This window comes from Tachyglossus aculeatus, chromosome 2, assembly GCF_015852505.1.
Source record: "Tachyglossus aculeatus isolate mTacAcu1 chromosome 2, mTacAcu1.pri, whole genome shotgun sequence".
In the NCBI taxonomy this organism is placed as follows: Eukaryota; Metazoa; Chordata; class Mammalia; order Monotremata; family Tachyglossidae; genus Tachyglossus; species Tachyglossus aculeatus.
In genome coordinates, this window is record NC_052067.1 from 86037969 (window position 1) to 86051943 (window position 13975).

General features: G+C 42.3%; 1 protein-coding gene across 1 annotated transcript in view; it reads right to left on the reverse strand.

Moving 5' to 3' along the window:
* The window catches only part of ENPP1 (ectonucleotide pyrophosphatase/phosphodiesterase 1), an 80560-nt gene that overhangs the window by 37305 nt on the left and 29280 nt on the right, over positions 1-13975 (reverse strand). The window contains exons 7-11 of the mRNA XM_038760683.1: positions 11005-11084; positions 5479-5598; positions 4818-4927; positions 1949-2014; positions 1570-1642 (exon numbers count right to left, since the gene is read on the reverse strand). Coding sequence (XP_038616611.1) covers positions 1570-1642; positions 1949-2014; positions 4818-4927; positions 5479-5598; positions 11005-11084 — 449 coding nt within the window. The remainder of the gene's footprint in view (positions 1-1569; positions 1643-1948; positions 2015-4817; positions 4928-5478; positions 5599-11004; positions 11085-13975) is intronic.

Sequence of the window (13975 nt, forward strand, 5' to 3'; positions counted from 1 at the left end):
CAAAATGACTCAGAGATACACACAAACTAATTTCAGTTAAATTTGTTAATTCTGATGATCACAATGTTATTTAGTCGCAAAAAAACTCAAATTTCATGGACTTTTAGTAAAATACTAATAATGAGGGGAATTTCTTGTTACTTGGAAACTCAATATAAAACAGTTCTGTTTTATCCTATCCTAATTCTGCATCATCTTGTGAGGCCCAGGGACTGTTTTCCCAAGTGTCCCTTCCTCTTTCCTGGGAAAAGGTCATTATTCCAATCTTCCAGTTCTCAGTCGATACAACTGTATTGAGCAATTACTATATGAAGTGTGCTGTACTAAACACTTAGGACAGTACTGATTATCCAAAGCCTTACATTATGTACAGGGATTGCCTGTCCCTGCAAAGGACTCTTCCCCTCTCCCTTCTGGTAAGGAGTCAATGTGGACAGGGAAGACCAGGAGAGTGTTCGGGGCAGATGAGACAGAGCTATGGCTTCTCAGATTCACCTGTCTTACCTTTTAAGTGTCAGTCACTATTTCCTCTGGTTCCTTAGTTATACTACCCCTAAGGAGTCTTATTAAAATTCACATCTCCTCCAAGAAGTCATCCCCAACTAAGTCCTCATTCCCCCTACTCCTCCTTTCTGAGTACTCTTTGTACTGGGATTAGTACCCTTTATTCACCCCACCCTTGGCCCCACAGCATTTATGTACATATCTGTATTTTAATATCTGACTCCTTCATAATCAATCAATCAATCATATTTATTGAGCGCTTACTATGTGCAGAGCACTGTACTAAGCGCTTGGGAAGTACAAATTGGCATCACATAGAGACAGTCCCTACCCAACAGTGGGCTCACAGTCTAAAAGTCATAGACTGCAAGGTCCTTGTGGGTAGGGAACACATCTACCCACTGTTACACTGTACTCTTCCAAGTGCTTAGTACAGTGCTCTGCACCCAGTAAGTGCTCAGTAAATATGATTGATTGATTTCTTGGGTTTTCACTAGTTCTCAGTGAGTTTCAGCTTGAGTCCAATTGGTTGGAAGCCCATGAGATGTTAGGTATTATAATTTATAGACTGAAATTCAAACCCTAGACTTTTGTTTCCCCATCAGCTACACCTCATACTGAATAAATCTTTGTGAAGAATTTAAGTAACAGAGATCCCAAGGCCACACTGTAAACTCTAACGTCACTCCTAAATTTTTAGAACTTAGTCAACTTACACTTGATTTTTTTCCCTTGGAGTTCAGGGCCGAATTTCAATGAGTTCCAAAAGTAACAATCATTAGATCACTTTGAAATGAATAAACATTTTGGAGTGTATCTTTTAATACCACTTTTTAATAGTTCTCATTGTTTTAAATTTATTCCTGTTTAATTTTTTTGATCATGGGTCCCTTCTGGGACTGAAACTGTCTGAAATATTTACATCCATTTTAGTGTTTAGCACGTAGTAAGCACTTATTACTAGAGCTCACTCATTGAGCCAAGTTAAAATATTTCTGCTTTAATAAACAAAAATGCATGTTGGGAAGTTTCAGAAAGTCAAGTCACTTATTAAAGATTACTTACAGCACTGCTGACTGGTCCTTTTTCATGACCTGAAGAATCTGGTTCTTCTAAATACAGAGTGTAAAAGTGTGGTCTAAATCAAACAGTATCAAAATGTAACATTTTATGAACACATAGGAAACAAAAACAGAATCCAGAAAGATAAATTCAACAGTTGATAGCAAATCTAATCTTTTATCCATCTAATAAATATTTCAAAACACTTGAGAAGGCACTGTGGAAGCCTGACAACTTTAATTTTCTAATTTTCTTAATGTAGCCGGGTTAAAACATCATATGATAGTACTTCTTACACGGTCAAACTTAGAACTAAAGAAATTATGCTCCTTATGCCTTTAAAATCGGGGAAAATTCCAATTTTGATTTAATGCATACAGACCTTTCCTCTTCAGGAAGCTGTAACCATTGAAGAACTTCCAAAATTCTCTGTTCAAATGCAACTGATCTGTAAACAGAAGAGGAAATGAGATGAATGTTTTGACAGATAACCCATTTTGTACGACTCTGTTACAAGTGCAGGTTGATTTAAAAAGTGATTCCTTTTGTGAAATTATAGGAGAAAGCAGTGAACAAGAGGGGACAAGTGGGTGGAGAGGAAGAATATGATGGCCAGTCACACTGGCCCCCACACTTAGGAGGGGTAGGAGGAAGCCAGGAGAGTCACTCTGCCCAAACTTAACCAACCCACTCAGAGAGGAGAATTGTGGAGGCAGTAGAGGGGGAACAGGTAGTTGGAGAGAAGATCCTTGGCAATCTTCAAGACAAGAAGTGGCAATCCGTTTGCCTGGGAGAGAAGGATTCAGGGAGGGCTCAAACTGTGACCCAGAACAGGCACAGGGCAGGATTGGAAATTCATTCAATCAGTCATCTACCTAGAAGCAGTGTGGCGCAGTGGAAGGAGCAGGGGCTTGGGAGTTAGAGGTCATGGGTTCTAATCCTGGCTCTGCCGCCTGTCAGCTGTGTGACTTTGGGCAAGAAACTTAACTTCTCTGTGCCTCAGTTACCTCATCTGTAAAATGGGGATTAAGACTGTGAGCCCCATGTGGGACAATCTGATCACCTTGTAAACTCCCCAGCACTTAGAACAGTGCATTGCACATCGTAAGCGCTTAATAAATGCCATCATTAATTAATTCATTCATACAATCATATTTTTTTATGATGGCATTAAGTGCTTACTATATGCAAAGCACTGTTCTAAGCGCTGGACACTTACTGTGTGCAAAGCACTGAGATGATCCCAGGAAAGGTTTAGGATACCCTGAATTTTCGGGTTCCAGCAGTTAGGACCCAGGATGATGATGATGGCATTTGTCAAGGGCTTGCTTTGTGTCAAGCACCATTGTAAGCACCGGGGTATACATAAGCTAATCAGGTTGGGCACCGTCCCTGTGTTACATGGGGCTCACAGTCTTATTCTCATTTTACAGATGAGGTAACTGAGGCACAGAGAAATTAAATGACTTTCCCAAGGCCACACAGCAGGCAGTGCCGGAATTAGAACACAGGTCTTTCTAACTCAGGAGGAGTGAGGCTCCCGAGACCCTCTTTCCAAATGACTTGGAGAGGGTGAGATCAAAATCTGGGATGTCCTGAGAGAAGAGGTGGAGAAGGAACAGAGGAAAAAGAGCCCTGGGACTGCTACAGAGAAGAATAGAGGGATCTGGGGGGTGGGGGGGGGGGAGTATAGTTTTGTGGGCAGGCAGTTTAAACAGGAATTGCTTTCATTGTCGCTGAATTAACAACTCAGTAAACATTGGTGGGATCTCATTCATTCATTTGATTGTATTTACTATGCACTTACTGTGTGTGGAACACTGTATTAAGCACTTGGGAGAGTACAATACAATAATAAACAGACACAATTCCTGCCCACAATGAGCTTAGAGTCTAGGGGGATCTCGGATCTTATTGTCTGCCTGCACTAGGGGCTGAAGAAGAAGCTCTGAGTGCCAGGGAGACACATGGTGTCTGGGGAGTCTTGGGAGAGGGAGGGAGTACTTTCTCCATAGGCTTCCTGTAGCCAGCCCTGGGAAAGGGATAGCAAACTAGTCCCTGATGATCTCTTTGTGTTCTAAGAGACTCCTAAGCTTCAGTCAAAGCTCAGTGGCAGAGATGCAGGGCCTTGAGGAGCACTGAGCAGAATGCCCCCAAACAAATGTTTTTAAGAATGGAACAAGTGAATGATGTTAAGACCCAGCAGAGGCTAAGCGGGGGTGGTGGATGGCAGGGGGGGAGAAAGCGGGGAGGGAGGGGGGCTTGAACACTACCAAAATGACTCTGGGGGGGGGGGTACTCTTTCAGTTGGGATTTAGGGCTGAAAATACCCAGTACTATCACAAAGACAGAGAGAGTGGGAGACAGATCCTGAAGGTTGGGAAGATCTTAAATTACACATTGGTATTGGTGGAAGAATGGGAGCCTAGAGGCAGTCATTCAGACAACAGTATTTAGTGAGTGCTTACTGAGTGCGGACCACTGTACTAAGTGCTGGGGAAAGTACATTATAACAATAGAAGAGACACATTCCCTATCCACAATGAGCTTACAGTCCAGGATGTTGCATTTAGTATAGTGGTCGGCACATGGTAAGAGCTCAATAAAAATAATAATAATAATAATGTTGGTATTTGTTAAGCGCTTACTATGTGCCAAGCAGTGTTCTAAGCGCTGGGGAGGTTACAAGGTCATCAGGTTGTCCCTTGGGGGGCTCACAGTCTTAATCCCCATTTTACAGATGAGGTCACTGAGGCACAGAGAAGTTAAGTGACTTGCCCAAAGTCACACAGCTGACAAGTGGCAGAGCCTGGATTTGAACCCATGACCTCTGACTCCAAAGCGTGTGCTCTTCCCACTGAGCCACGCTGCTTCTCTAATTAACTTATTCTTTTCCAAAGCGAATTCTAGCGCTTCAGGCTAGATAGTTCAGTCCACATTCCATAAGCCCAGCTGTCAGCTACCAAAGACCCAAGAAAGAGTGAAAGAATAATAAATGTTGTTAAGACTGCTCCTATAAAATACAACCAGAGCTCCCTGCCACTACATTGAACAACACTGACCTAAGCTCATTAACTATATCACCCTGATTTCCTACACACCTAGTAAATCTATCTTACAGAGGCTCTATTTTTCTATTTCTCATTCCCATGTTATTACCCCATTTTGGAGAAAATGGTATTTGGCTTGTAAGTTGGGAGTGGGGGAAGGGGGGCATCATATGCTTACGTCAAAGCTTTAGCCAGACTTACCTATTGTATATTCTGTAGATATCTGGAAGAACTCCATTAATATTAACATCTGATCCAGGCCAGAAAAACGTGCCAGACTTGAGACCCTGAGATCTAGCAGTCTGCCATATCTGGGAATTGAGACAAATAAGAAATAAAATAGTACACCCAGCTTCAGGAAATCATTCCTGTGTAAAATAATTTCTTAAGCCTAATACGGGACCATTTAGGCAGGGATAATGTAGGTATTTTGGGCAGTGTCCAAACAGAACAATTAAGGAATTGAAGAGGGAGAAAAATCTCAGCTACATTGCATAAGTACACACAAACACACACCAAGGGTTTAGCAAATTCAGCCAGTTTCCTGAATTGTGTTTACAAATGAACATTTCTCAGGCTCATGCCATATCCTGTTGCTTACAGTGCCTTAGGTTCTGAGTATGGATCTTTGTTTGGTAACAGAAAGAGCCTTGATGCCCCAAAATAAGCTTCCTGTACTTGGAAGCTAGTGATGTGTTAATTCAATGCATCCAGAGAGAACACAAAGTTACAATCAAAAGAATAAGTCTTGATTTGTTATGCTAAACTGAGAAAGTGCATTTGAAAGAATTTTAGCATGCTAGCCCAAGGCACAGAAGGACATTAACAAAATCTTCCCAGAAGATTTTTTTTTTGAACTTACAGGTTCTCCTTGGTACCACTTGGGATTGAACGTCTCTTTATCTCCAAGGGAAAAGAAAGTCTTCATTTTGGGATCATATATATTATTGTCAATTATTCCATGGGATTCTGGATATAGGCCCTGAAAAAAGTATTTAGATAAATTAGTAGGTGATAGATTCCTATTCTTTCCATCACTCTCAGGGTTTTGCCATTGAAACACTAAAGGCCATAATCACAATTAATGAAGGGTTTTTTTTTTTTTTACCATTAATAGAAGGTGGAAGCGACAAGAGAAACACAGCAAAAAGAAAATCCCCTTCATTCATTCAATCATTCAATCATTTCTTAAGCGCTTACTGTGCGCAGAGCACTGTACTAAGTGCTTGGGAAGTACAAGTTGGCAACATATAAAGACAGTCCCTACCCAACAGTGGGCTCACAGTCTAGAAGGGGGAGACAGAGAACAAAACAAAACATAGTAACAAAATAAAATAAATAAACATGTACAAATAAAATAAATAAATAGAGTAATAAACACGTACAAACATATATACCTATATACAGGTGCTGTGGGGAGGGGAAGGAGATAAGGCAGGGGGGATGGGGAGGGGGGAGGGGAGAGGAAGGAGGGGGAGACGAAGGAGGGGGCTCAGTCTGGGAGGCCTACTGGAGGAGGTGAACTCCCAGTAGGGCCTCGAAGGGAGGAAGAGAGCTAGCTTGGCGGATGGGCAGAGGGATTGGGGGCATTCCAGGCCAAGGGGAGGACGTGGGCCAGGGGTCGACAGCGGGACAGGCGAGAACGAGGCACGGTGAGGAGGTTAGCGGCAGAGGAGCGGAGGGTGCGGGCTGGGCTAGAGAAGGAGAGAAGGGAGGTGAGGTAGGATGGGGCAAGGTGATGGACAGCCTTGAAGCCAAGGGTGAGATGTTTTTGCCTGATATGTAGGTTGATTGGTAGCCACTGGAGATTTTTGAGGAGGGGAGTAACATGCCCAGAGCGTTTCTTGACAAAGACAATCTGGGCAGTGGCGTGAAGTATGGATTGAAGTGGAGAGAGACAGGAGGATGGGAGATCGGAGAGGCTGATACAGTAATCCAGACGGGATAGAAGGAGAGCTTGAACGAGCAGGGTAGCGGTTTGGATGGAGAGGAAAGGGTGGATCTTGGCAATGTTGCAGAGCTGAGACCGGCAGGTTTTGGTGACAACTTGGATGTGAGGGGTGAATGAGAGAGCGGAGTCGAGGATGACACCAACGTTGCGGGCTTGTGAGACGGAAAGGATGGTAGTGCCGTCAACAGTGATGGGAAAGTCAGGGAAAGGGCAGGGTTTGGGAGGGAAGACAAGGAGTTCAATCTTGGACATGTGGAGTTTTAGGTGGCGAGCAAACATCCAGATGGAGATGTCCCGAAGGCAGGAGGAGATGCGAGCCCAGAGGAGGGGGAGAGAGCAGGGGCAGAGATGTAGATCTGGGTGTCATCAGCGTAGAGATGATAGTTGAAGCCGTGGGAGCGAATGAGGTCACCAAGGGAGATTGATGTCTCTCTACTTGTTTTGTTTTGTTGCCTGTCTCCCCCTTCTAGACTGTGAGCCCATTGTTGGGTAGGGATTGTCTCTATCCGTTGCTGAATTGTACTTTCCAAATGCCCAGCACAGTGCTCCGCACACAGCAAGTGCTCAACAAATACGACTGAATGAATGAATGAATGGGTGCACCAGTCAAGGTTTCATTCACTCAATCGTATTTATTGAGCGCCCACTGTGTGCACAGCACTGCACCAAGCACTTGGAAAGTACAATTCAGCAATGAAGAGAAACAGTCCCTGCCCACACTGGGCTTACACCTCTCCTCACCCATTGTTCCTCATCCCTGGAAGATAAAGCTTGTAATTCCAGGTAGGCAACAGATTTGTAGCAGAATCGGTATGGAAGGATCAATCAATAAATAGTAAGTGCTTAGTACAGTGCTCTGCACACAGTAAGCGCTCAATAAATACGATTGAATAATGAATGAATACTTATAGCCTGGGTACAGAGCGCTGTACAAAGCATTTGGGAGAGCACAATATAATTAGTAGATATGAACTCTTTCAAATAGCTCACAATCTAGTACTAAAGCCAGATTGCTGGGGGAAGAATTTGGAAAAATTGGGCCACCCACATTTCATGGTGTTGTATGCTGGTGAAGACTGTCTGGTACAACTTGTTGTTGTAGTTGTTGTTTGGGGGAGCAGAGTGACCTAGTGGAAAGAGTACAGCCTGGGAGTCAGAGGACCTGGGTCCTAATCTCAACTCTACCACTTGACTGCTGTGTGAACTTGGGCAGGTGAGACTCAGTTTCCTCATCTACAAAATTGGGATTTTTTTCTTTTTTTGTATTTAAGTGCTTACTATGTGCCAAGCACTGTATTAAACGCTGGGGTAGATACAAGCTAATTAGGTTGGACCCAGTCCATGTTCCCATGGGGTTCCCAGTCTTAATCCCCATTTTACAGATGAGGTAATTGAGGCACTGAGAAGTGAACTGACTTGCTGAAAGTCACACAGCAGAGGAGTGGCGGAGCTGGGATTAGAACCCAGGTCCTTCTGACTCCCAGCCTATGCTCTACCCAGTAGGCCAAGCTGCTACCCATTCTCTCTCCTACTTAGGCTATGAGCCCCATGTGGGACAGGGACTATGTCCAACCTGATTAACTTGAATCTATCCCAGCGCTTAGAATATATTTTGTAGTAAGCGATCAATACAACAACAATAACAACTTCAATTTTGCCTGGGAAAGGCCTGAATTGGAGTTATCTCTCCTTGGAAAACATACAGTGTGCCCAAACCATTAAGAGGTATTAACATTTGGAAATGAAATGTGCATGGTCCCCACAAAACATTTATCATGTTTTAAATAAGGTTCCCCAACTCTAATGATACACAGAACTCCCAAGTCAGGCAACCATCAAAAACTACTTTGGCTCAACAATAAATTCCAAATTTAAGCATTAGGTGGCTATACATGCCTCTAGCTCAGTCAACTGATTTGTCAAAAACATGCAGACATATACCCTTGATTTTTAGGTATTTAAAATATTTCATTTGAACTTAATCATAAAACTGAATGTTTTGCCAACAATGACATTTTAAAAGCTGTTATAACATTGAAAAACTAATACATTAGAGAGAAGCGGAAGAAATGGTGGAAAGATTATGATTTCCTTGGATTTTTTTTAACAGTATTTGTTAAGCACTCTATGTGCCAGGTACTGTTCTAAGCGCTAGGGTAGATCCAAGATAATCAGGTCCCACATAGGACTCACAGTCTTCATCCCCATTTTGCAGATAAAGTAACTGAGGCCCAGAGAAGTTAAATGACTTGCCCAAGGTCACACAGCTGACAAGTGGAGGAGCCAGTCTTTCAGGGATGGCATTCAAACTTGGAACAATTTCAAAAATCCCTAAAAACTTTATGGCCAAGCATCAAGTAGACACTCAATAGGCCTCTGTTGATTATTTCATGTGGTTGATCAAGGCTTTTAATTGTCTGTGGTAATGGTGGGGAGGGATGACTTGAGTTAAAGTTCAAACAAAACAGGAGAGTGTGGTAATTCCAGTTTGTGCATCTACAGGAAAGAAATGGACCATGAAGGGAACGGGAGACTATAACGGGTGTTTGTATCCAGGAGAGAACCAGCGTGGCATAGTGGACCAGGCACCAGCCTGGGAGTCAGAAGGTCATGGGTTCTAACCTCAGCTCCACCACTTGTTTGCTGGGTGACCTTGGGTATGTCATTTCACTTCTTTGTGCCTGTTATCTCATCTGTAAAATGGGGGTGGAGACCGTGAGCCCCATGTGGGACAGGGACTGTATCCAATGTATCCACCCCAGCGCTTAGTACAGTGCCTGGCACATAGTAAGTGCTTAACAAATACCTTAATTATTATTAATTACTATTAGAACAATTTTTATGCATTGTGGCAACCGCAAAGTGGGAAGAAGGTTGGAGAAAAAGTCGACTTTCAAATTCAGCCAGCAGTGAGCTAAACACATACATTCCAGAAAGTAGATAGCCCATCTCCTAACAAGTCAAATTTCACTCTTCCCTCATTAGCTGTGTAGCTATAGTCCTCACTTTAAAAGAGGATTAACACCTGATCTCTAATTTTAGACATTTTTCTCCACTCCACTTTTCCTTGTTTTCCACTGCTTCATATCACTCTTCTTTCTTTTTCAAAATTTGTACAGAATATGAACCAATTCCATAAATGAAAATAGTTACACCCCTCTGAGCGTAATATTTATGCCTCAACACTTGCCTTCTCTAGGTCTATAATAATTTGAAATATTACAGAGGGACAGAATTACAACAGTATTTTCAGAACTGTACTTATGACACAGAATTCTCTCAATTACCATGCTACTGGCATGGTAGAGAGTCATTTTGTGATTTACTGAAAGTTACTGAGAATAAAAAAAAATCCTCAAACTTCCTACTACTAAGGAAAAAATATATGCCGCACCCCTAGTAAAGAAAAAAGAGTTGGGGAGTGAAGGGGGAATTTTCCTACAGATTCAGGGCAATTAAACTAGACTTTGTTCTCAAAAATAATAACCTATTATCTATAGGGTATTTCAGGAAGTACTGCCATGGCATTTCTCCTCCTGTATGGGCTTGAACCAATATCCCAGGATTCCTTTTCTTTAGCCTGTGAAGTAGTCTTCCCCTTTGGGCCGATGGAAAGTTTGATTTTTTTTTTAAATGGTATGCGTTAGGCACTTATTATGTGCCAGCCACTGTACTAAGTGCTGGGGTAGATACAAGTCAAACGGGTCGGACACAGACCCTGTCGCACATAGGGCTCAAAGTCTTAAACACCTTTTTACAGATGAGGTAACTGAGGCACCGAGAAGTTAAGTGATTTGCCCAAGGTCACACAGCAGATGCTTTGCACAGAGTAAGTGCTCAATAAATACGACAATGAATGAGTGGCTGGGGGGAATTATTACACTTCTGACCCCCAGGCCCATGCTCTATCTGCTAGGCCAAGCTGCTTCTCTAGGCCTTCCCAGACTGAGCCCCCTCCTTCCTCTCCCCCTTCTCCCCCTCTCCATCCCCCCGGCCTTACCTCCTTCCCTTCCCCACAGCACCTGTATATATGTATATATGTTTGTACATATTTATTACTCTATTTATTTATTTTACTTGTACATATCTATTCTATTTATTTTATTTTGTTAATATGTTTGGTTTCTCTGTCTCCCCCTTCTAGACTGTGAGCCCACTGTTGGGTAGGGACCGTCTCTATATGTTGCCAACTTGTACTTCCCAAGCGCTTAGTACAGTGCTCTGCACACAGTAAGCGCTCAATAAATACGATTGATTGATTGATTGATTCTCTAACAGTTCATTTGTTTTAGGCTTGGCTACGTGAGGGAGAAATATTATTTTTCTCTGGCACTGACTTTATAAAATTTAACATTTACTCAATGATTAAAGTTTTGCTACCTCCCACCATGGAAGTCTCTCTAAGAGCAAAGGAAAAACAAGTGTACTGGAGCTTACCGTAACAAGGCTATAATGGTTGGGGAAGGTTTTGGATGGATAAACTGGTCTCATGCTTTCAGTGTAAGTTCCACAGTTTCCTAAGAGAGAAAAGAGGTTAAACACTGAATAAATTCCACAGATGACTTTTTTCCCACACCACTTTTCCTTCTTTTCCACAACTTCACACTACTCTTCTTTTCTTTTCAAAAATGTGTACAGAATACAAACCAAATCCATAAATGAAAATAGCTACTCCCCTTTGAGTATAATACTTGGGTCTCTACACTTGCCTTCTCTGGGCCTAAAATAATTTGTAAGATTTAGCTCTCTTCCTCCCTTCAAAGCCCTGCTGAGAGCTCACCTCCTCCAGGAGGCCTTCCCAGACTGAGCCCCTTCCTTCCTCTCCCCCTCGTCCCCCTCTCCATCCCCCCAATCTTACCTCCTTCCCTTCCCCACAGCACCTGTATATATGTATATATGTTTGTACATATTTATTACTCTATTTATTTATTTATTTTACTTTTACATATCTATTCTATTTATTTTATTTTGTTAGTATGTTTGGTTTTGTTCTCTGTCTCCCCCTTTTAGACTGTGAGCCCACTGTTGGGTAGGGACTGTCTCTATATTTTGCCAATTTGTACTTCCCAAGCGCTTAGTACAGTGCTCTGCACATAGTAAGCGCTCAATAAATACGATTGATGATGATGATGATGATGATGATTTAAGCTGGGGAGTGGATCAAGAAGGAGGAAGAATGAACATAGCTGGGCAGAATGGAGAGATGGAAAATGGTGTTAAACCAATCTTATATACTGAGCACTTACTGTGTGCAGAACACTGTACTTAGCCAATCGTATTTATTGAGCACTTACCATGGGCAGAACACTGTACTAAGTGCTTGGGATAGTTCAATACAATAATATAGCAGACATTCCCTGCCCACAATGAGCTTACAGTCTAGAGAGGGAGATAGACATTAATATAAGTAAAATTATAGTTATGCACAAAAGTGCTGTGGGGATGGGAGGGGAGATGAATAAAGGGGGCAAGTCAGGGTGAAACAGAAGGAAGTGGGAGAAGAGGAAAGCTGGGTTTAGTCAGGGAAGGCCTTTCAGAGGAGATGTATCTTCAGTAAGGCTTTGAAGCAGGAAAGAGTCTGTCATATGAAGAGGGAGGGCATTCTAGCTCAGAGGCAGGACTTGGGCGAGAGGTCAGCAGCAAGATAGATGAGATCTAGGTACTCATGAGGTCTAGTGAGTAGGTTGGCAGAGGACTGAAGTTTGCAAGCTGGGTTGTAGTAGGAGAGTAGCAAGGTGAAGGAGGATGTAAGGTGATTGAGTGCTTTAAAGCTGCTGGTAAGGAGTTTCTGTTTGACACGGAGGTGGATGGGCAACCACTAGAGGTTCTTGAAGAGTGGGAAAATATGGACTGAATGTTTTTGTAGAAAAATAACACAGGCAGCAGAGTGAAGTATGGACTGAGAACAGACAGAAGGCAGGGAGGTCAGCAAGGAGGCTGAGGCAATAATCAAAGAGGGACAGGATAAGTGAGTGGATTAACATGGTAGCAGTTTGGATGAAGTGGAAAGGGTGGATTTTAGTGCCATTGTGAATGTTGAGCCAACAGGATTTGGCGACAGGTTAAATATGTGGGTTGAATGAGAGATTAATGGGATAATTAGGAACCATCGTTTTGAAAAGGCAGTTAACATTTTTACGTGTAATAAAATAATTATACTGGTTTAGCTCTTTCCATGTGGCTAGCACGGTACTAAGTCTGGGGTAGATACAAGATAATCAGGTTGGACACTATGGGGCATTTGATATTCACCCCACCCACAACACCACAGCACTTATGCACATATCTTGAAATTATATATTATAAATTATTTATTTATATTAATACCTGTCTCCCCTATACACTGTAAGCTCACTGTGTTCAGGGAACGTGTCTGCCAACTCTGTTGTAGTGAACTCTCCCAAGCTCTTAGTACATTGTCCTGCACATAGTAAGCCCTCAATAAATACCACTGATTGGTTGGCCCAGTCTCTGTCCCATGTGAGGTTCGATACATGTATCCATACAACTAGTCTTCATATTCAAAGAAGGCATTATTGATGGGGTAGTTTACCTATAAATGTGTGTTTTTCTAAAAAGGACAATATGAGATCCACAGTCAGTCACATTAAGTGCATATAAAGTTGTCCCTTATTGTGTTTTAGGAACACCACCATTATGAAAAAGGGAGGAAAAAGTTTTGAAGTTTTACACCAAAATATCTTATTTATAATCTAACACATTTCTCTTAAAAGCTCCAAAATGGCCCATTCATTCAACTGTATTTCATTCAGTCATATTTACTGAATGCTTACTGTGTGAAGAGCACTGTACTAAGCACTTGTCAGTCTGGGAAGGCCTCATGGAGGAGTAGTAAGCTGTTATTTTAATCTCACCCATTCCTGTGGGTAGAAGTTACCACTAGCTTTCTTGGTGCCCATCTTTGATAAAGAGGGGAAAATCGATTTTCTAAAGCCACAACCTAGGCAGTGTTGCCTAGTGGATAGAGCACAGGCTGGGAATAAGAAGAACCTGAGTTCTAGTCCCAACTCTGCCATTTGCCTGCTGTTTGGCTTTGGGAATGTCACTGAACTTCTCTGTGCTTCAACTACTTCATTTATAAATTTATAATTAAAACTGTGAGCCCCATGTGGGACACGGATTGGGTCCAACCAAATTAACTTTTATCTACCCCAGTGCTTAGTACATGTACCATAAAAAAAAGGAAGAGTAGGCCTTTGACTGCTTCCATTAGACTACCTAGCCTCAACATGAAGAGTCATCTGAACTTATGCCAAGGAAGTGGTAACTGGACTGGGGAATGCAATAGAGATGTCATATGAATTAGAAGGCCACACAAGTCCATCTTTTAATGGAGAGTAGCAGAAAATGGCAAGCAACATTTTTATTCAATAATTCACTCTCCACA